General features: G+C 41.0%; 1 protein-coding gene across 4 annotated transcripts in view; it reads left to right on the forward strand.

Moving 5' to 3' along the window:
• EHBP1 (EH domain binding protein 1) overlaps window positions 1-26,516 on the forward strand; it is a 3,513,379-nt gene that overhangs the window by 1,661,831 nt on the left and 1,825,032 nt on the right. For all 4 annotated transcript variants that reach the window (XM_044055510.1, XM_044055511.1, XM_044055512.1 and 1 more), the window contains exon 6: window positions 13,962-14,101. In XM_044055510.1, the coding sequence (XP_043911445.1) occupies window positions 13,962-14,101 (140 nt within the window). The remainder of the gene's footprint in view (window positions 1-13,961; window positions 14,102-26,516) is intronic.

Genomic DNA, 26,516 nt, shown 5'->3' on the forward strand with positions numbered 1-26,516 from the left:
CTCATATTCAGCCTGCCTTTTTTTCATTTTGACCTTTGATTTTTGCAGTTTTATCAATTCATCTGAATAGCTAGTTAAAGCTTCTTCTGTTTTTCCAGCCTTTTTATTGTGTAAGTTAATGTACTTCTTCAGTATTTAATTTATTTTAATCAGCTCCGGGTACATTTGATTTATTTTTTCCCTCTAAATTACTGGAAGCCGTCTGTTTTGACAAAGCTGAAGCTCAAACTCCTTTCTGCTAAAAAACTGCAAGACTCTTCCTAGTCAATGTTTTCTCTTCACCTTTTCTAGTTGATTTTGTTTCAGGTTCTATACATTTCTTCTTGCTTGCATACAGGCCGTTTATTTACTAGCCTCTGACTGAATTTTACTCAGGCTGGAAAAACACACAGATCTCTTATTTCTCGGTTTCTGTTTTTTTTTTTTTCACAGTGGGAGAGATGAAATTAAGGTGTTGATCAATGTGCAGCCATCTTGGAAGTCCCTCATTACCTACTTTCTTGGTGGAGACGCACTTCTTTTCACTTTCAGTACATCTCCTTTGTACTACTGCAGCAATGTCGCTTTGGATTTTTAGCTGAAGGTTTCATGGATTCTGGATTATGTGATGTGATTCTGTATCTTGTATTTTTGTCTTAGGTACTGAAATTTGTGTGCATTCTTCTTCACAGCTGCCTGTTTTTGCAGATGTTGTTATTGACACCATTGAAAGGTGTGAGTGTTTCTTTCCAGCAGTGTATTGGAAATGGATGTAGTGGATGTGTAATGGACAAATGCTTAAGAAAAATTTCTTGTTGTTGTTTTGCTCGTATTTTAAGGTTTGGCTTTTTATGTGAAAATTTCCTCCTGTTGACAACAGTTCACTGAATATTTCCTTCTTGTTGAATTACTTTGAAGTAGTTCACTGAATATTTCCTTCTTGTTGAATTACTTTGATTCTTTGAATTTGTGCCCTCTTTTGTTATAAGAAGATTGTGTTGGCTTGAACACATTTTTTTTTTCAGTCGATGTTATAGACCACTTGCAGTTATTTCATTGACATGTATTATATTCTATTTCATCAGCTTTTGTTTGTGTTTCAGCATGCTGGTGTTTCAGTAGTAATTATGGACCTTTGGTTATTTTCAATGAAAGATTACATTGAATGTTATTATTAATGGTTGTTGGGAATGGCTTTCCATATTTTAATAGCTGTGAGTCCCCTAGGCTCAATAATAGGCCCGCTCCTTTTTTCATCTATTTCTCTGAAATAGAAGCAAATGCTGAAGGTTTATGGCTGACTAAGCTTGCAGAGGATTGCAGGCTGGGAGTTATCATTGACTCCTCTGCAGACAGTAACATTATTTTAGAAGGCCTGTCTGTGACTAGCAAATGGTGCCAAAGCCATGGTCTTAAACTCAAGGCTAAGAAATGCATAATTGTATCCTTTGGGAAGTCAACCATCTCAGCTAATTACCATGTTGCTAATACACCTCTAAGAATCGACCCAGTGGTCAGGGATCTGGATATGCACATACACAGTAGCCTTACCTTGACCACCATTTGGCCACAGTGATGAGGAAATCCTTTTATGTTGCTCAACTTATAAGTAAGGAAATGGAATCTAAGTCCATAGAGGTCATTATCTCACTGTACTCCACCCTTTATAGTCATAGAGCACAATGCTCTCTTCTGCGTGTACCTGACCAGGCATATGTAGCACCTAGAGTGACCTCAGAGGCTTCTTACAAAAAAAAAAAAAATACAAGGCATAACAAACTTGCCTTATGGAGAGTGCCTTAAAGTCCTTTCCCTCTACTTGGTCTCCTATAGATTGCTGAGGAGTGATATATGCCTGGCTTACAAGGTATCTGCAAACCCCACACTTATGAATCTCCTACATATTCATAAGTCGAACAGTACCAGAAATACAAGATCTAAGGACCTGAATTTTGTCTGTAGTTAATACAGAGCATGCCGGAGAGACAGATGTGTCCCAGAGACTGCCCATCCTATGGAACAGGCTTCCCATCTATGTGAAACTGAGTTTGTCTGTTATCCAGTATAGGAGCAACCTAGACCAATGGATGGAGAATAGGAAATTTACACCGGGCTTGGCTCCCATGTTCCTTATGGACACTGGTAGCTTATAAATGCCTGTCCCTCAGTGTCCTACTTGGATACAGGACAGCATTATTCTTTTGGGAAAACTTGGGTAGTCTTAGAAAGGCCCCCCGGGTCATTAGACAAGTCGCAATCTGTAGCAGTCTATAATTCTATGTTAGATAATGGACAAAATGTACATTGATACTTTATTGGAGGAAATATGTTCTCCCACAAGATATTAATGTACAGATATATCTCAGTAATAAAACAAGTCATCTGCTTCTTGATAGCATATTATGCTGTTGTGAAGCACAGATTGAAAAAAAATGGCCGCCTTTTTTTTTTATCCTCACTAAACTCGGCTTTAGTGACCCGCGGTGTTGGTGCTGCGGTAGCGTTGTCGCCTCACAGTAAGACGCTGTCTGGTTCGATTCTCAGCTAGAGCGTCTTCTGCGTGGAGACATGCGTGAATGGGCATACCTTCGTTGAAGGTTGTGCATCAGGGCTGGTAACTCGGCATGTAAAAATCAACTACCAATCATTAGCAGACCGGAATTCCTCTGTGGCAACCCCTGACCGGGAAAAGCCGAAAGACACAACAACAACAACAACTAAACTCGGCTTTAGTGAGCCAAAAAAAGGAGGAAGTAAGTAAAAGGAAAAAGCAACATGTACGTGTGTGTCTGTGTGAGTAAGAGAAAAGAGGTGTGTGTTTCTGCATGTTTGTGTGTATACGTTTCTGTCTGTATGCGTAAGTATCTGTCTGATTGTGTCTATGTGTGCACGTGCTTGCTCGTTTGGTCATGAAACACTTACATGACTTGTATTTTAGATGTAAAATGCTTCCTCCAACAGCAATTACATATATTACAAAATCTTTGAAACATTAGACGGAGGCACTATTTTACATCAAAAATAAAAACAGAAAAAAGTATATACTAATAAAAAAATACAAAACAATTGATAACAGATAGTTCATTATATAAGTACAATAATCCCATCTGGGGATAGGCACTATGAGGGAAATAATGGACCTTTGCTCCCGTCTCACTTGTATCAGATTATACATACGCACAAACATACAGTGAAAGTCCTGTGCTCAGGCACTGTTCAAATCATACAAGTGAAAGGATAATATTACTTTTATTTGGGACTCAAACCTAAGCCCTCCAGTATACCCTGGTGGTGTTACTGCCATTAGAGCAACATGCCCTTTGCACAGATAGATGCTGACTACTTGTTAAATCCTGCCTTTGCCTGTAACCTCAGAAGGACACATTACCTTACCAAAAACCCTTTCAGAAGAGTATTACTAAATAAGACAGGTGCACAGACACACACCACCTTGTGCATACACCATACCTAACCCTAAATCAGAAAAACTTGTGCAAACACTACAAAACACACACAAACCACCACTGAAGCTATCTACTACTCTACACTTTAAGATTAAACTGCAAAACCCTACTTACCTGCACAGTCTTGCATTGTACATCTCCTCACATCGATAAAGTAACCATTCAAAAACGGCTGGCTTTATACTTTCTCAGACAACCAAATATTCAATAAAGTATAATGAAACCATATATATATATATATATATATATATATATATATACATACATATTCATGTGTGTGTGTGTGTGTGTGTGTGTGTGTGTGTGTGTGTGTGTGTTGGGGTCCCTGTTAGATTATCGAAGTTTCAAAACTTCGAACATCTTACGGCCAAGACCACATGATTGAAGTTTTGACACTGAATGTTTTGAATGGAGATTGCTGTACAGCTTGGAACAGGAAATTTACTGTTTTTCTCACTATAGTGCGATCTCAGAGTTGGTATATTTAATTAGCACAGGGTGTGGGTGGGTGCAGGTGGGCTTGCCTCCCCTGCAAAAATGTAAAAAAAAAGTTTTTATTTTATTTTCGAATTTTCAAAACATCTGTCATACGGTCTCATCCATATAATGATCGAAGTTTTGAAACTTTGATAATCTGATAGGGACCAATGCAGATATATTTATCTGTGTGTGTGTGTGTGTGTGTGTGTGTGTGTATATATATATATATATATATATATATATATATATATATTTATATATAAGGTCTTCAAAACTTCCAGTTGAGGAAGAACCAACCTGAGGCCGTGGATTATTTTTAAAATACAGCTTTATTTCTTCAACATGCAGCAAGCAGAGTAGTGCAGTCAAATCGAGCAGTTCCGTTCTTAAAAAGTAATACAGCAGTCAGCAAAACTTACAAGTGAGATCGGTCTATTTCTTTTCCGTTGAGCGCTTGTGTTCATTAGACTGTACATAATCAAACTTCATCAGAATGGTTTTAAGTAAAGTACTGTCATTTTTTACATTTATATTGTCTGAGAATGTAACTGGGGAGGGGGTGGGTGTGTACTTTGAAAGAATGTGTTGTGCTGACACCTCCTATCTAATCCAGCTCAGCATACTTTTAATTCTAATGTGGCCATTACGCCCTGGCTCTTTGTCTGCATGGAGCAAGATTTGCCATTTTAATTCTTTAATTTCCAGTATTGGATTGGCATCTCCAAAAAGGAGGTTTACCTGTTCAATGGCAGCAAATCTGTAGTCTCTGTGTGTGGGTCAGGCCCTGCTATGTTTGGCTAGAGCATTTCTCTCATCTTGTGATCCTATGGCCTGCAAGTGTTCCCTGATCCTATTCTTAAGTTTTCTTGTTGTTTTCCCTATGTAATAGGCCTCAGAATGTGTACAGATACCTATATTGACAATTACAGTGACGCAGAATCTGGTGCTTTGGGGTTTTTAGAACCACTATGTCTGTGGCCAGTACCCTTCGCACCAGTTGCAGTGCCTGCATTGGCTCATGCCTGGGGGTGCTGAGGGGGTCTGCCCAATCTGTGTGGTGGTTTCAAGGGTGTACTTCAGATTGCATGACCTTTTGTAGCTGAACGAGGGTGCGGTCCCAAGTAAGGGGGCCATATCTGGGGTGCTTTCAGTGATCCTCCAGTGTTTGTTAAGGATTACCCCAAGTGTGGTTGTGTCCACAGAAATGGGGATTGGGAATCTTGGTGTGCTATCTGGAGGTGTGGAGGGTGCTGGTGTGAACCCGCTTTGAAGAATGGGTGGGTACTTGGTATCCCTCTTTGGACCAAACATTTAATTTGGGAATATATTGTGTGATCCGGATAGTGCCTCTCTAGGAATAATTGTTTTAACAGAGGGCATTCTTTGAGAAAGGCCTGGTCATTGCTCGTGATCCTGCTAATTCTAATGCACTGTTCCTTAATGATCCTTTTTCATGGAGGGAGGGTGCTGACTTTGGTAGTCAAGGTAGTTGTTTCGGAATGTTTCTTTTCTGTGCAGGTCGGAGCAAAAGGTTTTCTTTTCAGTGTCTAAGGAAATGGTGAGATCCAAGAAATGGATCCCCGTGCCCTGGCTAGAAAGGGTGAACTCCAAGAATTGTATGCTGGAATCTATTTTCTGAAGAAAAAGTTCCAATTCAGTGTGGGTGCCTTCCCAGACGAAAAATAATTGTCTATGTATTTTTTGTATAGACTACCATTTTCAAACCCGTTTATGTCAGTGAGTGTGTTTGGTCATCTCAGGACTATATATATATATATATATATATATATATATATATATATATATACATATATATATGTGTGTATGTGTATAAACACACACACACACACACACACACACACACACACAGTGTGTGTGTGTGTGTGTGTGTGTGTGTGTGTGTGTGTGTGTAAATTCCAAAGACTAGGTCCAGCGTCGGTTGCTGTCGCCTCTTCCCTGATGTCACTGCGCCAGGGGTATAAAAGATGCAGCCGAAGCCATTTTCCCCAGCCTTTCTTGCCGCGTGGTGCCCGAAGAAAAAGCAGTTCGCAAGTGCCAGTCGGCCGACTCCTGAGATTTTCAAATCCGAATTTCAGAACCGAAGTCTTCATTAAAGCTAAGTACCCCGTTGGGGAAACTTTTTTTCTTGCTCAAGACCGATGTCAGAAAAAAGTTAATAGTTGTATTTCTTGTGGGAAGCAAATACCTCATAAGGATTTTCACTCTTACTGTATTCCTTACTTGGCCCTGATCACAACGTTGCTAGCTGTCAGTTTTGTGCTAGATTTATCAAACGCACTATTAAGCATCGGTTCGATTTTGCATTTCATTACTTTGGCTGAAGATTTAATTATATAATGCCATCGGAAAAGCCAATGACCGGAGTATACAAAAAACGCAAGGACAAGGAAAAGGATAGTCATCTGAGGTCCAAAACCAACAACAAGGCCTCCGCTAGGCCAGTCGCTGGTTCGCCGGTTCTCAGTGAAGTGCTTTTGCAGCCCCTGGCGCCCGCTACTTCAGAGCTCAGGCCGCTTTTGACTCCCACGTGGAGCTGACTGGGTCTCTGGATACTCAAGGTATTGGACACTCTGAAATCATTCCCTCAGATGGGTCTGGAGCCGCTGAGCAGGCATCGGCGTCTGAGGGTGTCATCAGATCTACACAACTATATGTTAAGCCATCTTCAGCTTCAAAGACAAAGACTAAAGTAGCTCTAAAGACAAAGAAACAAGTACAGCATTCTCCTACTCAGACTTCCATGCCTAAAAAACAGATGCTCAAAATGGCCGAAGACCTAATTACTTTGATCAGGGGTTCCCATCCCCCTCCTGATAAGAGGCCTAGGCAAGAGGCAGAGTATGATTCTTCTGATCAAGTTTCTATTTCCTCTGATTCCTCTTCTGAACAGGATTACTCCATGCTTCCCTATGAGGATTCTGATGCTGAAGAATCCATTCCTTCAGCCTCTCCTCCTGAGGATTATTCTTTTGGGGAAACCCTGCATACCATGAGGGAGCATTTCCACTGTGAGAGCCAAGATTATTCTGAATCTAAGAAAAGGCTCATAGACTTTCTGCTACTTCGTCAGCACAGACCCCTTGCTATTCCACCTGTTCTAGACATTGTAGATGATTTATTTTCAGAGCCCGGCCTGTCCCCTGACTCTTTACCCCCTGCACCTGCTAAGCCAGACAGATACTACAGGTCCCTGATTCTCATAAATTCCTATATAAAAACCCCGCTGCTGACCCAGAAACTATATCTCAGGGTCCCAAAGGGGTTAAAGCTTCCAGTGCAAAAAACCCTGTCCCCTCTGATAGGGATTCTAGGGCTTTAGACAGATGGGGGAAAAAAGTTTACACTTCTGCTACTTTGGCTGTAAGCGCTTTAAATTGTCAGTTTCATATGCTTAAATATCAGCAATATTTAATGTCACTGCTTAAACAGAAATTGTTGACAAATACTGAATGTTCAGAGAACAAGGAAATGCAGGGTTTATTGCATGCAGCTGAGTAAGTGGGAAAGCATACTTTGCAATGTGGTTATGATTCACTGGAGGCCTCTTGCAGGGCCACTTTTACAGGTTATGTTATTAGAAGGCATGCTTGGTTAAAGGAACAGAATCTGTCTGATCATGTTAAAGCAAAATTATTAGATGCTCCGTTACAGCATGATACTTTGTTTGGTACTAAAGCAGAAGAGGTGTTGAAAAAAATGGAGGATAAAGCAAAATCCATGCAGACAGTCAAGGATTTCTTACAGGTACAGCCACCCAGGTTTAGCAGGAACTGGCCCTCTAAAAATTGGTCCTTTCCAGTGTCTGACAGACCACAAAGAGGCAGATACAGGTGTCCAAGAGGCAGATCTCAGCCCCAAGGCTCATACAGGCTAAACAATGGGGTGCTCCTACCTCCAAAAGCGGAGAGGACAAATCACAACCTTACAGGAAACAGTCCCAATGACTTTCCTCTACCAAATCCAAGCACTTTTCTTTTGGCAGCCCCCTTAGGGGGAAAATTATCACTTTTTTCATTGAATTGGCAAATGGTTACCCAAGACAAATGGGTCCTGAACATAGTGTCCCAAGGCTACAGGTTCCATTTTTACACCCTACCAAGGTCAAAATGTATGCCAGACCTGCCACACAATCAATGGGCAGCGACACAAAAACAAATGACAGCCCTCATGGACATGAGGGCCATTCAACAAGTACCACAACAAGAGCAGGGGCAAGGATTTTACTCCAGACTTTTCCTAGTGCCCAGAAAGGACAAAACCTGGAGACCAATACTGGACCCGTCTATACTAAATACGTTTCTGGAAGTTCCAAAATTCAAGATGTTGACTCTACAGCAGCTACTGCCCATGTTGGGCAAGAAGGCTTGGCTCATAACTTTGGACCAAAAAGAGGCGTACCTGCATGTCAAAATCAGACAATCTTGCAGAAGATACCTCAGATTCATAGCTGGCTCAATGCACTACCAATTCTCTGCACTGCCCTTTCGCTTGTCTACTGCGCCCAGGGTCTTCACAAAATGCTTGGCACCAGTAATTGTGTTTTGCAGACAAAGAGGAATTCAAATATTTCCCTACTTGGACAACTGCCTAATTCAAGCAGAGAACAAAGACATTCTTCTAGAGCATCTGGCGTTTGTAAAAATATTACTAATTGGCCTAGGGTACACAGTAAACGAAAAGAAATCAAAACGAGTGCCCTTTCAAAAGATAATATTCCTGGGTGCAAGCTTAAATACAACTGCCCAGATGGCTTATCTCATGCCAGACAAACAAAAGCAACTGACTTCTTACTTCAAGAAATTGGCAACAAAAACCCACTTATGTGCAAGGAAAATCCTGCAAACCTTGGGTTTCATGGCATCCTGCATTCTGCTAATTCTATATGCCAGACTGCATATGAGGAAACTACAATGGTATCTAAAAAGTGTTTGGACTCAGCATTGCCACAGCCTGGAGACAGTAATTGCACTCATTCCCTGCCTGCTACAGGAGTTTTGATGGTGGGCAGAGGCCTGTCACCACAACAAGGGTCTGCCATTCAGTTTACCCACAGCCAGACAGACACTGACAACGGATGCATCAGATTATGCCTGGGGGGCCCATATGGCAGGAAAATGTATTCAGGGCACATGGCCTGCAAACCAGATGCATCTTCACATCAATCAAAAAGAGATGCTAGCTGTTCAAAATGCCCTGACAGCTTTCAAGGATCTGCTTCATCCAGGACAGCTACTGATAAAGACAGACAATACTATGGTCATGTGCTACATAAACAAGCAGGGAGGTACACATTCCTACCCCCTCTGCAGACAAGCAATGACCTTATGGGACACAGCATTGACTTTTCAAGTTCACCTGCAAGCAGAATTCCTGCCAGGAAAAACAAATACTCTGGCAGACGAACTAAGCAGAAACCTCATGGATCCCCACGAATAGAAACTGGATCCACAAGTCTTCGGCATGATAATAAGGAAATGGGGATGCCCAGACATAGATCTATTTGCTTCCCCTCACAACTGCCAATTGCAGAGATTTTGCACAAGGATTTATCACAAGCAAGCATGGAAAGTGGACACCCTATCCTTCAGCTGGAAAAATCTAACAGTATATGCCTTTCCTGCACTGCCTCTCCTTCCCAGGGTACTCCTAAAGGTCAGACAAGAGAAGCCAAAAATGATACTGATTGCACCAGACTGGCCATGCCAGCACTGGTACTCAATCCTAAAGAGCTTGTCTCAAGGTCCAGCATGGATATTGCCTCAAACGTCTCACTTGCTGACCCAACAAAACAATCAGATTCTGCACAGCCAACTCAGGACCTTAAATCTGGCAGCATGGGGGATAATGTAGCCATTCAGAACACTCCTCTTTCAAAAGCTGTTATGGATGTTATCTTGGAGGCCAGGAGGCCCAGTACCAGAAAATCTTATGCAGAAAAATGGAAGAGATTCTGTGCTTGGAAGCAGGAACAAGGCATTGACATGTGTGTACCAAATATCCCTCAGATTTTACAATACCTAACTGAGATGCTGAACAAAGGCCTTTCTTTCTCATCAATTAAGATTCATGCCTCTGCCATTTCAGCCCATTACAATACAGAACCACCTAACGTTTCTCATCCTTTTAATAAGGCAGTACCTCAGAGGGGCCAAAAACATTAGGCCTCCAAGGAGAGCACCAATTCTGGCCTGGGACCTCAATTATGTTTTGGAAAAACTCACACTGCCTCCCTTCGAGCCAGCATCAACAGCGGATATAAAATTCTTATCCTGGAAAACAGCCCTGCTCCTAGCAATAACCTCTGCAAGACGAGTCTCGGAGTTACAAGCACTCATGGCTGTAGAACCTTTTATCATTTTTCATCTAGACAGGGTTTCTCTGAGGACAAACCCAACATTTATGCCTAAGGTGGTGTCCAGTGTGGCCCTCAACCAAACCATTCACTTGCCTACCTTTTATCCAAATCCACAGAACAAGGGTGAGAAAATTCTGCATTCTTTGGACATACACAGGCAGTTACGCTTCTACTTGGACAGAACTAAAGCTTTCAGAAAGACTGAGCAACTTTTAGTGTCATATGCTGCAGGATCACAAGGAAAGGCTATCACAAAACAGACCATTTCTAAATGGCTAGGCCATTGCATCCGTTTCTGCTATTTTCAACATGCCAAATCAGTGCCTAAGGGCATTAGGCCTCATTCCACCAGAGCAGCAGCCACTTCAGCAACCTTCCTCAGTGGAGTACCAACCAAAGATATCTTAGAGGCTGCAACTTGGAGTTCAGTGCACACTTTCACCAAGCACTACCACTTACCTCTTTACTCTAAGTCCAGAGCAGGCTTTGTCACTGCAGTTCTGCAGGGCCTCATAGCCTCTCCTAATCCTATTTAGCCCAGCCACCCATCCTCACCTTTGGGATTCTACCCAAGAGTAATGACTGCAACAGTGAATACACTCGAACATCTACATTTATGGTAGGTACACAACTGTACTCTAATATACTGGTTGTTGCATTTTTATCTCTTTCTTCTGTGATATTGGCACATCAAATTCCTTAACTGTAAAGAAACATAACAAAGAAATGTTTAATAAACAGTAACCCATAAAGAAGCATAAATGTTGCTGGAAAATGTTAAAAGGTCTGGAAAGGTTAAAAACAAATAACATAGAACAGCTATTACCGAGAAGGCCGTCGGGGAAGGACTTTTATTTGCAGCAGCAAGGTGACTCAAGCAGGGATCTGTTGTGGGTGTATCGTTGTGTTGGACAAAGATTACTTTAGGAGTCATGTGTGGACTAAATTTATTTCCCATGATGCTAAGTTTTTAGCTGGCATGTTGAGGAAGAGTTGTAAAAAAATTGCCTTAGCTGTATAAATCGGTCTGAATAAAACTTGGTTAGAAAGAAAATAATTTGGAGTGATTAGTATGGGTGCCAGTAAACTGTTGTTTGCCTGTGTGGATTGCTGTGCTTGTAAATAGTGTTTGAGTACACTGTAAATGAGTTAATGGTGAATCTTCCCTTATACAGATCTCTCAAGTGCATTTCTACTTGGATTATTATGTTCAGTTATGTGGGCTGCATCTCAAAATGAAAGCAAGGCTTCTAGGGCACACAAAGGAGGTTCATGATTATGCTAAACAGGATGCAGGGGCTTCATACTTTAAGGAGAGATTAAGATGGAGTTGTTTAACCTGAAGGAGAGGAGTACCTGAGTAATATAATTTGGAGTCTTATGTTTTATGAGGATTTTCTAATGTGCTTAAGATAACTTGAGTAATGGCTCCGCTAAAGGTTATGACTGTTATTTGGAAGGTTTAGAATAAATTTGAAGTTGTGCTTAAGTGAAAGAGTAGTAGTGTTATTGAATTTCACTGATAACAACTGATGTTGCACAGTCAGATTGGCTTGGTGGACTCTTGATCCTTGTTTTTTTTTGTTTTGTTTTGTTTTTTGGATAGTGTTATGTTTATATTGTGAAGGGTTATGTTTGTATTGTGGTATCCAACAATTGCGTAGTGCATGGAGCAGTTAGCAAACAGTTAAATTACTTCCTGGTTCATCACTTATTAGTGAGAGATCCAACAGTAAAATCTCTTAGAAGGATGCTTAGCAATTGTTATGCACCCTCTGTATGCTGTTAACATTCGAGTCTGCACTAAAAGCAGACAACACTGACCAGAAAACAGCAGCGGCAGGACGTGAATTGGCTGCATTTCAACTCCCATTTGTGGTTGCTGTCTGCTATATTAAAGCTACTACTTGGACTCAAACTTCTTCCCTTACACAGGGAATATGTCAACCCCTTCCCCAGTGCTATACTGGCAGAATTTAGTTTTTAGTTTTCAGTGATTAGAAGTACACAGAGCAGATAAATCTCCATGGACTGAAGGAATTGTAATCTGGTCTCCAGTCATAACAGATGATTCGCCTCTCTTGGGCAACAGTCATGAGGTGGATTTCTTGGCATCCATGACTTTTACACATAACAAGCAAGTTATGATCAGAGACCCACTCATAATCCTTTTTGTAGTGGATGGAGCACCATACTTATACTCAAAAATTGGGGATAAACAGGTTTGTTAAGCACCTTTCAGACATTCAGGTGAATGATGAAAAGTGAAAGGTGCGCAACAGTTGTAATGTACCCCCCCCCGGTATTGTTGAGAACAAGTCTTATGCTTAACAGTGTTCAGCGGTAACAGGAGAAGACTTGATTTGTGAGGAGCAAATAGAACAACTTATGCACTTTGTTTGGACTTATTTTTTATGGATGACCACTCACTGTGTGGCAACTCTTCATATGTTATGACTTTCTAAGATATAAAACACCTCTACTACAATGTTTTTTTCTAATTGTTGTTGTACATGAGCACAGGTAAAGCTCCATATACTACAAAGATTTATGAGCATCCTCAGAGGTTCCTTACAAAGAAAATACAGGATGTAAACAATATGAACTTTGCTGATAGACTAAAAGCCTTATCCCTTTTTCTCTGTCTTCTATTGACTGTTAAGGTGTGACCTATGCCTGACGTACAGAGCACTCACAAATCCAGCCCCGCATCTGCAAGTCACTGTTTTTTTTAACTGATTAGTCCATTTTTATTTGTACCTTCTGAATCAAGTCCACCTGCTGTTCGATTTTAAACTAGTTGTCGTGAGCTTTCCAGAAATCTAATTTGGCTAACCAGCGTCAGCTCTTTCTGACAGCTTCAGTTGAAAGAGGCCTATAATTGCAGTATGCATGATTTTTAATTGATGCTAGTTTTAAAGCAGTTATTCTGAGTCCAGCTGGTCAAATGTCATTTTTGCTAATGTTGCTTTGATGAACTGTTTTGTTTGGATGTTGCACTGTGTGAAATGACTTGTGGTTGAATGCCACTTTTAACCATTATAGGCATCAGTAACTTGAGGATTACAGTTGAAGTTCTGAGGGTGTTACTCTCCAGGAAGTGTTAGTTTTAGGAGTAAGTAGGGGTTAGCACTGCGTGTGTGTTGTGCATGTTTGGAATGGTGCTATGCAGGCAAAGTTGTTTTTAAGTTAGAACTGTAAGATTTTTAGCTGTTTAAATGCAGACTGTTTCAAAGGTCCTTCCTTCTACTCTGTGCCAAGGTACTTGCTTCTGCCTTTGCTGCATGACTGTCTACATTGTTAAGGGTGAAGCACAGAACATTATTAAGTAGTGTGTGGAATATGCTATAACTGTAATACTAGCAACTGTAAAGTGGTAAGGAAAAGAACCTGACTTTGATTTGTTTAGCATAGTCTTGCTGTTTATATTTGAGGTGTATTTTAAATATAAAATTCTACCTCAGTGTCCCTGTAAAATTATAGTTCTTTACTGTGTGTAGTGTATAAACCATCTTCCTACTTCTCATTGTGGTAAGGCAGCTTTACTGCACTGTGTGACGCTAGTAAAAATGGGCAGAACAGCACCCATGTCCCATTTAACTTTATTACTTAATTTTGCAGTTTGATTTTTTTTCCTGTTAACCGTGTTTTGTTAATTCTAGGGATGAGGACATGCAGAGTCTGGCAAGCCTCATGAGTATGAAGCAAGCAGACATTGGAAATCTGGATGACTTTGAAGAGGACAATGAAGAGGATGAAGAAAACAGAGTCAACCAAGAAGAAAAAGCAGCAAAAATCACAGGTTGGACTGTTGTGTTTTCTTTTAAAAAAGTTATACAAGTTATTACACAGTTTAGTGAAGTACTGTAAACAGATATTTGAGTATGCACAAAGGGTGACTTTTAGTGCAGTAGACATGTAAGGACATAGAAGCCACTTTAACCTTCAGGCTATCACAAGATTCTGAATGTCCTGTGAATTGTTGACAGTACCATACTGTTTTGTTTTTTAAACTTTACCCACCTCTGTAAGAAGATTTAGGAATCTAAGTCTTTCTGTAAAGAAGAAGGCAGTGTACTCAATCATTTTCATACACTGCGTATTCAGAAGGATGACCCGGGAGTGAACCTTGGCATTTTCCTCCAGAGTTGTCTGTGTTGAGTATAATAAAGGCACTCAGCTTCTTTGTCTTATTAGACTATCTCTGCAAAGGAACTGATGGATTAAGAGGGCTTACTAGGTCAAATGTTAATTAAAAAAAGTAAATAAATACCTGTACCCATCATGTCTTCTGAATTTCCCTCCATTCTGTTCTTACTGTTTTTGGTTGCTTTTTTGCACATTTGTAAGAATAGTCATTCACTTGTGTTATTTATTCTCTCTTGAGCCTTGTTATCCGTAGTTTCTTTCACTGTGTGCACGAGATGATCTTTTATGTAATTCTTGTAGGGTTCTGTATGCAGTGTTTTCATGGCTGTGACCATCTTGCTGTCATGTAGGAGATGTCCCTAAAACTGGAATACTGTATTTTAATTTAACCAGGCACACTAATTTTAATTTAACTAGTTACCTATAAAGTGAAGGTAGCCCTTCTTTTTTTTAAATGTTGTTACATCTCTTCATTTATTTTAACCTCCTTTTGACCCTGTGATCATGTTTTTCTAAATATTCATCTTTAAGTTAGTACATTACTTTTGACTTCTTGCAGCTGTGTTTCCTGGTAATCAGTATTATCCCACTTTATGCATCCAACATTGAAGTTTATATACTCAAAGCATATTATTTTGGCATTATTTGCATGTGTAATCTGCTTGTGTTTTCAGAAAAGCTTACGGTAATAATGCTTGAAAAGAGAATCCTAAAGTATCATAAACTGAGAAGGTGTCAAGGCCAGACCAAGCACATTGTCATGATGGCTGTGTCTTGCTAGATTAAATTGGTTATCCTTTTTTTTTCTTTTTTTGAACATATAGTTATCATCTTTCCGGGCTTTCGAAAAACCTTTAGCTTGAAAGATTGGTTAGAACACAGTCACAGAGGGTTGGCAACAACGAGATGGTTGTTCACGTTGCTGAGAATCTTTTATCTGAACAAGGAGATAATTGGTGGATATTCTGGGATGTAGTACTGCTTCCACTGCTTTTCCTTGTCATTATTGCAGATATCTCATGAGACAGAAACTAAAAATAATTAGTCTTCAAACGAAGCCGACACTTACTGCATAGCACACTCCATTTAATGGTGGTGGGTACAAAGTGAGAAAGTGGGCAATCAGACTGAAAAGCAGAAAGTGAAATTATACACTAAAATGACTGGGGAAACAGATTTGTATAGAAAGTTCTCAAAGAATATTCATGTTTTTTTGAAGGGGAAACTTGTCTTCATTGTTGAGGAGAGAGACCTAAGAAACCTTGTATGACAGGACTTGAAAGTGATTGAGCAATGCAAAAGGCTGTGGCACTAAAAGTAAATTATTTACTTCATTGCAGGAAGGGAGGAGATCATGATTGCAGAAGGGGCAAGTATTAGCCCTCCTTGTGGTGCTGGTCTTCCAGCAGTTGTAATACTGTGAACAGTGTTGGGTACACTTCCTCGAAACAGAAACCCAATAACTGGTGTAGGAGAGTGATAAAAATTATTGATTGCAGTACTGCTCTGTACAACGTCTCAGGAAAACATATTAGAGCTCATTCCCTGCAGCAGAGGATACCGTTGTGATGTTCATCGTGTTACCCTGCTGCAGTCATCAACACTTGGGTTATCCTGCCGTCAGGCGGTCCCGCAGTCAGCCCAAATTCCAAAGTCTTTGTCTGGCGTCGGTTGCTGTCGCTTCTTCCCTGACGTCAGTGTGCCAGGGGTATGTAAGAGGCATTCAATGCCATTTTCTTCAGTTTTTCTTGCCGCGCGGTGCCCGAACCAGAAGCAGTTCGCAAGTGCCGGTCGGCCGACACCTGAGATTTTCGATTTGAATTTCAGTCCAAAGTCTTCAATAAAGCTAAGTAACCCGTTGGGGAACATTTTCTTGCCTCAGTCTGATGTCAGAAAAAGTTAACAATTGCATTTCTTGTGGGAAGCAAATACCTCATAAGGACTTCCATTCCTATTGTATTCCTTGCCTAGGCCCAGACCACGACGTCACAGGTTGTTGGTTTTGCACTAGGTTTAATAAACATACTATCAAACACCGTTTTGACTTCGCACGGCATTACTTTGGTAGGAAATTGAATTATATCATGCCGTCGGAGCAGCCGACGATTGCCATACATAAAAAAGCAAGGATAAGGACAGGCAGCCTAGGAACAAGCCAGACTCCGAGGCCTCAGCTGGGCCTGTCGCCAGTTCTCCGGTTTTCAGTGAGGTGCCTATGCAGCCCCTGACGACCGCAGAACAGGAACCCCAGTCAGCTGCGGATTCCCAAGCGGAGCCTACTAGGCCAATGCAGCCATCTACCAACACCGGAGCAGAAGTAGACACCGGTGCAGTGGAAACACCTTCGGTTGCAGAAGGTGTCTTCAGACCGACTACACTCACCATTAAATCTTATGCTAAGCTTAAAACTCCTTTAAAGTACATCAGTCTACAGTGCAAGGCCCCATGCCTAAGAAACAGATGCTTAAGATGGCTGAAGATTTGATTACCGTCATCAGGAGTTCCCATCCCCCTCCTGATAAAAGACCAAGACAAGAGGAGGATTATGCATCCTCTGACCAGGTTTCTCTATCCTCAGATTCTTCTGAGGAACAGGATTACACTTTTCCACCTTATAAAGACTCTGATGCTGAAGACTCTATTCCCTCAGCATCTCCCCCTGAAGACTACTCCTTTGGGGAAACTTTACATACCATAAGGGAATATTTCCACTGGGAAGGCCAGGATTACTCAGATTCTAAGAAAAGGCTCCGACCTCTTGCTATCCCTCCTGTTTTAGATATTGTGGATGATGTTTACTTGGAGTCTAGTTTAAATCCAGACTCTCTACCTCCTGCTCCAGCCAAACCAGACAGATACTACAGAGTACCTGACTCATACAAATTCCTTCATAAAAGCCCTGTAGCTGACCCAGAAACAATTTCCCAGGGTCCTAAGGGAGCAAAAGCTTCTATGGCTAAAAATCCTGTGCCCTCTGAAAGGTATTCCAGAGCCCTAGATAGATGGGGAAAGAAAATATACACCTCAGCAACTCTGGCTATGAGAGCATTAAATTGCCAGTTTCACATGTTGAAATATTAACAATTCCTAATGTCTCAGTTAAAACAAAAAATGAGCACACATTCTGAACAGCCTGAATTCAAGGAAATGCAGGATCTGTTGCATGCAGCTGAACAGGTGGGCAAACATACTTTACAATGCGGATTTGATTCATTGGAAGCGTCTTGTAGAGCAGCTGTTACTGGTTCTGTCATACGTAGACATGCTTGGTTAAAAGAGCAAACTCTACCTGACCATGTTAAAGCAAAATTATCGGGTGCACCTTTACAGCAGGATGTATTATTTGGTGTCAAAGCAGAAGAGGTTTTAAAGAAAATGGAGGATAAGGCAAAGTCTATGCAAACGGTCAAGGATTTTTTGCAGGTACACCCCCCTCGTTTCAGCAGAAATTGGCCAACAAAAAACTGGTCCTTTCCACCTTCAGACAGATCACAGAGGGGCAAATATAAACGCCCAAGGGGCAGAGGTCAGTCACAGGGCCCTTACAAACCTCGCCAATGGCAGTCTGCTACCCAGAAAGGAGGGGAAGACAGGCCCCAAGCTAGCAGAAGACAAACACAATGACTCTATCCTCAAACTACCAAGCAAATCTCTCCTGCCAACTCCCTTAGGAGGAAAACTGGCATTTTTTGCAGTCAACTGGCACATCATCACAAAAGACAAATGGGTTCTAAACATTGTCTCTCAAGGATACAGATTCCACTTTCATACCTTACCAAGGATCAAAGGAATGCCAAACCTGCCACCAAATCAATGGGCAGAGGCACAAAAACAAATTACAGCTCTCATGAACATGAGAGCCATTCAGCAGGTACCTACACAGGAGCAAGGACAAGGATTTTACTCAAGGCTCTTCATAGTCCCAAGAAAGGACAAAGCATGGAGACCCATTCTGGATCTTTCAATTCTGAACACCTATCTGCAAGTACCAAAATTCAAGATGCTAACACTACAGCAGCTTCTTCCCATGCTGGGCAAGAATGCCTGGCTAGTCACTTTGGACCTAAAGGAGGCATACCTGCATGTCCCTATCAGACAAAATTGCAGAAGATATTTCCGCTTCATTGCAGGTTCAACGCATTATCAATTCTCTGCACTGCCCTTTGGCTTATCTACTGCACCCAGGGTCTTCACAAAATGCCTGGCACCAATAATTGCATACTGCAGACTCAAATATACCCATACCTGGCCGACTGCCTTATTCAAGCAGAAAGCAAGGACATTCTTTTAAAGCATCTGGCATTTGTCAAACACCTTCTAAGTTGCCTAGGGTACACAGTAAATGAACAGAAATCCAAAGTAGTGCCCTCACAAAACATTATATTCCTGGGTGCCAGCTTGAATACAATGGCCCAGATGGCTTATCGCACGCCAGACAAGCAACAACAGCCGATTCAATATTTCAAATTAATGGCAACAAAGACCCAACTCCCTGCAAGAAAAATTCTGCAGGCATTGGGATTCATGGCATCTTGCATACTACTAATACCATTTGCAAAACTGCATATGAGGAAATTGCAATGGTACCTGAAAAGTGTATGGACTCAGCACAGCCACAGCTTGGAAACAATGATACCACTCATTCCTGCCTTCAACAGGAGTTTCTATGGTGGGCACAGGCACATGTCACCTCAACAAGGGTCAGCCTTTCACCGTACCCACAGCCAGGCAAACTATGACAACAGATGCATCGGACTATGCCTGGGGAGCACACATGGCAGGGCAGTGCATTCAGGGCAAATGGACTACAGATCAGAGGCATCTGCATATCAATCAAAAAGAAATGCTAGCAGTACAGAATGCCCTAACAGCTTTCAAGGACCTTCTACACCCAGGACAACTAATAATAAAGACGGACAATACCACAGTAATGTGGTACATAAACAAGCAAGGGGGCACACATTTCTACCCTCTATGCAGGCAAGCAATGACCTTGTGGAACACTGCACTGTCTTACCAGGTTCAATTACAAGCACAATTCCTGCCAGGAAAGAAAAACACATTGGCAGACGACCTAAGCAGAAACATAATGGATCCACACGAATCGAAACTAGATCCACAAGTATTTGCAATGATAGTTCAAAAATGGGGACGCCCTGACATAGATCTGTTTGCAAGCCCCCACAACTACCAACTTCAAAAATTTTGCACAAGGACCTTCCATCCACTAGCTTGGAAAGTGGACGCCCTCTCATTCAGTTGGAAAACATTAACAGTGTATGCCTTCCCTCCACTGCCTCTTCTAGCAAAGGTACTGCTGAAAGTCAGATTAGAGAGGCCACAAATGATACTCGTTGCACCAGACTGGCCACGCCAGCATTTGTATCCAATTTTAAGGAACATGGCCCACGGCCCACCATGGATTTTGCCACAAATTCCTCTCCTGCTCACCCAGCGAGACAATCCGATTCTACACAGCCAGATCAAGACTTTAAACCTGGCTGCATGGCAAATTACCTAAACAACCAGCCAACACCCTTATCCAAAGCTGTTATGGATGTCATTCTGGAGGCCAGGAGACCCAGCACCAGGAAAACCTATTCAGACAAATGGAAAAGATTTTGTGCCTGGAACCAGGCTAAAGGCCTAAATCCTCTTGATCCAAACATCCTTCAGATTCTACAATATTTAACAGAGATGTTACACAAAGGACTTTCCTTTTCATCTATTAAGATCCACGCCTCAGCAATTTCAGCTCATTACAGCACGGATCCTCCTTTATTCTCACATCCACTCCTAAGACAGTACCTCAGAGGGGCTAAGAACTTAAGACCACCAAGGAGAGCTCCAACATGTACTTGGGATCTCAACTTTGTTCTGGAAAAATGTAGAAAACAAATTCAGGAGTGCACCAATGCTGATACCAAAAACTTCACGAAAAAACTTTAGATAAAATCCTTTATTACACGAAAATCCCAGGACAGTAGTGAGCGCTTTCACGTTCAATGACGCTTCATCAGACTTTAACACTGACTAACAAAAACACAGAGATTTTATACATCTTGGTGTCACGCCCTTAATTAATTAATTGCAAGTTAGCATCTTAGCAACAAATAACAAATGGTTAAAACATTGCTAATGAATAGCAAAACACTGAATGAGTTGTCAAGCATTAAAAATAGACACATATAGAAATATAAAAACATATATGGTTCTAGTGCTTAAAAGACCTAGCAGCTAAAAATGGTTTCAAACTAATTCTATCATTGAGTCCATATTGATGTGCCTGCAGTCTCAAAATCCATTTGCCCTCGATTTCCTCTGTAAGATTCTTGATGTTGCCTAGCCTACTTGTCCTTTTTATTACTTCTAAAACCCTAAAATTAAAATGGTGTTGAGAGCCACGTGTTTGGCTAACGCATTGGTCGTGTTTTCCCTATTAATTGCATAAATATGTTCCCTTATCCGCTCTCGTAGGGTTCTGTTTGTTTTACCTACGTAGTACTTCTGGCATAATACACACTGCGCTAAGTATACCAGATCTCTTGTTTTACAATCTGCATAGAATGAGAACTTATATACACGATCAGAATGCGGATGTCTAAATGTTGTATCTTCAGCTATATATTTACACTGGTTACATGATCGACAGGGAAATGTTCCTTTCCTTTGTGAGACAATATCATGCGAGTTAGTTTTCTCATAACATAGGAGTCTTTTAAGAGATTTCATATTCTTATACGCTATTCTAGGTCTATCCTCCACTAAAGAATTGATTCTATCATCCATCTGTAGAAATTTCCAATTCATGTTAATGATTTTGTGAATCTGGTTATTCCTGTTGGTATATGGAGCATGATCTCCTAGAATTGTATAGCAGTGAAACATTTAAGTCAGAGTTTATCAATATGACTAGGGAAGAAAGATCAGCTATTATCAGCCTACAGAATAACAACAATATTGTGATTAGGCAAGCCGACAAAGGTGGAGCCATAGTTGTTATGGATAGAGATGTTTATAAGGGTAAAACTGAAAATATGTTGACAGAAGCTGATACATACTGTCCGTTAACAATGAGCTCTTTAAATACTCTGATAATGAAAGTACATGGCTTTTTATATGACATGCTGCTAACTAATATTATTGACATAGATCTCTATAGATATTTTCTCATTGAGACCCCCACCATACCCACCTTTAGAGGCTTGCCCAAAATACACAAAGGGATGCAAGATCCTCCACTGAGACCTATAGTGTCCAGTAAAGGTTGGCTGACTGAATCAATATTGATATATCTCGACAAGCAATTTAAACAAATTGTCACTGGTAAAAAATATATATTATGTGACACCCAACATTTCTTGGAGAATTTGGCCATAGCAAATATCAAAAGGAATATAACGAAGGAAGATATTTTAGTAACCCTTGACGTTAAGTCACTGTTTACGAGTATCCCAAACATCATTGGCGTGGACTTTGTTAGACTCTTTTTGTTAAGAAATGGCATTAGTAACAATGATGTTATTAAATGGATGATGCTACTTGAAATTGTTCTAGAAAATAATGTGATGTGCTATGATGACAAATATTTCCTACAAAGGAAGGGGGTGGAGATGGGGACCCCATGCGCAAATTCCTACGTCAATTTGGTGTTAGCCTATTGGGAGGATCTATATGTATTTACCAACACATTGTTTCATGAGTATGTATTATTCTATGCTCGTTTTGTTGATGATGTTTTTATGATATGGGGAGGTACTGAGTTGCAATTGAAAGAGTTTACCAAGTATCTGAATGAGACGACACAGTTTCTTGAATTTGAATGTGGGAGTTCAGATACCAGCATAGAATTCCTAGATGTTAGAATATCAAAAGGGCCAAATGGGTTACACACAGAATTATTTAGAAAAACATGTTGGAGGAATGGTTTTTTACATCGTACCAGCATGCATCCGAAACATGTACATTCCAACATTACATCTAATCAAATAATTAGAGCATCAAAGCTTACAACGGATGATGCAATTTTTTTAAAACATCAGGATAAAATAATAGATGAGTTTGTACACAGAGGTTACAAGAGGGAAAATATACGAATTACTCCACAAATGAACACAAATTTGAGGACTGGGAAGGGCAGGCCCTATTTTCAACAGGGACCTGTTTTAGATCCCAAGATACCAAGTAGGATCGGTCCACAGATACAGAGATTAGTCATTCCATATACCAACAGGAATAACCAGATTCACAAAATCATTAACAAGAATTGGAAATTTCTACAGATGGATGATAGAATCAATTCTTTAGTGGAGGATAGACCTAGAATAGCGTATAAGAATATGAAATCTCTTAAAAGACTCCTATGTTATGAGAAAACTAACTCGCATGATATTGTCTCACAAAGGAAAGGAACATTTCCCTGTCGATCATGTAACCAGTGTAAATATATAGCTGAAGATACAACATTTAGACATCCGCATTCTGATCGTGTATATAAGTTCTCATTCTATGCAGATTGTAAAACAAGAGATCTGGTATACTTAGCAGTGTGTATTATGCCAGAAGTACTAAAGGTAAAACAAACAGAACCCTACGAGGCGGATAAGGGAACATATTTATGCAATTAATAGGAAAACACGACCAATCGTTAGCCAAACACGTAGACAATGGCTCTCAACACCATTTTAATTTTAGGGTTTTAGAAGTAATAAAAAGGACAAGTAGGCTAGGCAACATCAAGAATCTTACAGAGGAAATCGAGGGCAAATGGATTTTGAGACTGCAGGCACATCAATATGGACTCAATGATAGAATTAGTTTGAAACCATTTTAGCTGCTAGGTCTTTTAAGCACTAGAACCATATATGTTTTTATATTTCTATATGTGTCTATTTTTAATGCTTGACAACTCATTCAGTGTTTTGCTATTCATTAGCAATGTTTTAACCATTTGTTATTTGTTGCTAAGATGCTAACTTGCAATTAATTAATTAAGAGCGTGACACCAAGATGTATAAAATCTCTGTGTTTTTGTTAGTCAGTGTTAAAGTCTGATGAAGCGTCATTGAACGTGAAAGCGCTCACTACTGTCCTGGGATTTTCGTGTAATAAAGGATTTTATCTAAAGTTTTTCGTGAAGTTTTTGACATCAGCATTGGTGCACTCCTGAATTTGTTTTCTACATTTGTTGGCTTATCGTAACGGGAGTGCTTTACTCTATTGGGAGGTTTGTTTCTTTGCTTTGTTCTGGAAAAGCTTACACTGCCGCCCTTTGAACCAGCTTTTTCAGCTGATTTAAAATTTCTTTCATGGAAAACTGCCCTACTACTACCAATAACCTCAGCTAGAAGAGTCTCAGAGCTACAGGCACTAATGGCAGTGGAACCTTTCCTCATTTTTCATCAAGACAGAGTCTCTCTACGAACTAATCCTTCCTTTATGCCAAAGGTGGTAACCAGTGTAGCCCTAAACCAAACCATTCACTTGCCCACCTTCTTCCCAAATCCCCAGAACAAAGGAGAAAGACTCCTGCACTCTTTGGACATTCACAGGCAGTTGTGTTATTACTTGGATAAAACTAAGGCTTTCAGAAAAAACTGACCAGCTCTTTGTAGCCTATGCTACAGGATCACAAGGAAAAGCTATCTCAAAACAGACCATTTCTAAATGGATAGGGCATTGCATACGTTTCTGCTACACACATCATGGGAAACCAGTACCTGCTAACATTAGGTCCCACTACACCAGGGCTACAGCTACATCAGCAGCCTTTCTCAGGGGAGTGCCAACCAAGGATATTCTGGAAGCTGCAACTTGGAGTTCAGTGCACACCTTCACCAAACACTATCACTTACCTCTATACTCTAAGACTGGAGCTGGTTTTGCCACTGCAGTTTTGCAGGGCCTACTAGACTCTTCTAACCCTGTTTGACTCCACCTCCCATCCTTAGCTTTGGGATTCAACCCAAGTGTGATGACTGCAGCAGGGTAACACGATGAACATAGTACAGTTTTGTACCTACCATAAATGTAGATGTTCGAGTGTTTACCCTCCCTCCACCCCCTCTGAACTTATCTCTGCCATTCTATCCTATACTATATAGCCTACCTATTGGGGGCACCTGACATCTGAGGCAAGAAAAACTGAATAAAATGGCGTTGGATGCCTCTTATATACCCCTGGCGCACTGACGTCAGGGAAGAAGCGACAGAAACCGACGCCGGACCAAGACTTTGGAATTTGGGCCGACTGCAGGACCGCCTGACGGCAGGATAACCCAAGTGTGATGGCTGCAGCAGGGTGAACACTCGAACATCTACATTTATGGTAGGTACAAAACTGTACTTTTTGCTGCTTTGTCTTCTTTGTTTGGCTGCTTATTTATTAATGACAGAAAATGAGCTTTAATGCATTTTAATTATTTGTCTTTTAATAGTGGCCAAACGCACGTGCTAGTCTAGTAGTCCTGCCCCTTTGTACTTCTCCCTGGTTAGCCATAAAGCCCAAACCACAGTGTACTCAGTGATTGGGCAGGCTTATCATTCACCTCCATGATCATTAGCAAGCAGAACTGTGATCATCAAGTCTGGGTGTGATGATTAATATATTCTTCTTCAGTACTATTCATTTGGAATCTGGCTTTGAAGGTTAGTAGGAGGCTGATCCACTTGCTGACTTGTCCAGTGTAAAGGCCACGTACTACATGAGATGGATATAGGTGTTAGTCAATTTGTTAGTAGACTGTTTGGGAGCACTTTTTCTTGGCCTTGAGAAACATGAGAAGATTTCCATTGGGATATATGTCTGACCTTCAGGATGTTTGTTTGTGTGAAGTTGTAGTCCTGCCCTGTTGTTTAGAATTTCCTTAGCAATTATTTTTGGATTTGCATTCTCTGGTTTGACTAGATTGTAATGGTTTGACATGAGCAGTGTGAGAGAAAGGGTGCTGTGCTTTATGAAAATCCAGATTGGAACAAGGAAACAAATACATTTCACTGGGATGTTCTGATATGTCTGGACAACACGCAAGGTTAACATACAGAAGTTTGTTGCTGGAAAGGTCCTAATACAGTGACGCATAATGTGTTCATAGGTTCATAGGTAGGTACTAGGCTATTGGCCCTAGGGCCCATACAAGCCTAGCCAAAAATTGTACCCTGGCTTTCGCCACCAAAGAAAATAATTTTCCTGTGCCCCTGTCGAGCAGAGCCGCAGAAGTGATCCCTGGGGTGAATATCCCATTTCCCATCCAATCATCAAGATTTTTCTTGAAGAGTGCTAATGAGGAGCTCTGTTTGACATAGATAGGTAGTCTGTTCCAGAGTATGGGAAGTCTCTGGGACAGGAATCTGTCCCTCAAGCATGTTCTGTTTATTGTGGTGACAAGGTTTAGGTCCCTAGAGCGTGTAGCTCGGAGGGGTTGGGATTTCTTTAAGTGGAGCATGTCCAACAGCTCTGGGTTTGACATAGCTTTGTATGTTAGGCAGAGAGCGCCCCTGAGTAGGCGATATGCGATGGAGTAAAGCTGTAGTTTTTTGAGACTGTCTGCATAGGACATCTGTTTGAGGCCAGTCATCCTCTTTGTGAGGTATTTCTGTGGTCTTTCCAGTTGTAGATGCCTTGTGAGGTACATACCAAAAGGGGTGTTGTACTCTATAATGGGTCTAATGAGTGATGAGTAGAAGGGAACAATGACCTCTTTTTTTCTGGATGAGAATCCTTTTGTGATGAGGTAAGCCACATAGAAGGATTTCCTGACCACTGTGGCAATGTGATTATCAAAGGAGAGACTACTGTCCACCTGTGTCCCAAGGTCTCTTATCACGTTTTCGGCATTAAGTAGACTACCGGCTATGTGGTAGTTCATGGGTACAGAGTTTTTACCAAAGGGGATGACATTACACTTTTTGGCATTGAGCTTCAGGCCATGGTTTTGACACCAGGTATCTGTCTCAGTGAGGCCCTTTTGTAGTTTGTCCACATCATTAGGAGTTTCGATTATGGCCCCTAATTTGCAGTCATCTGCAAACTTTGTTAGCCAAAGACCTTCTGTGTTGGCCTGCACTTC

Source organism: Protopterus annectens, chromosome 1.part2 (assembly GCF_019279795.1).
Source record: "Protopterus annectens isolate FY-2018-M chromosome 1.part2, PAN1.0, whole genome shotgun sequence".
In the NCBI taxonomy this organism is placed as follows: Eukaryota; Metazoa; Chordata; order Ceratodontiformes; family Protopteridae; genus Protopterus; species Protopterus annectens.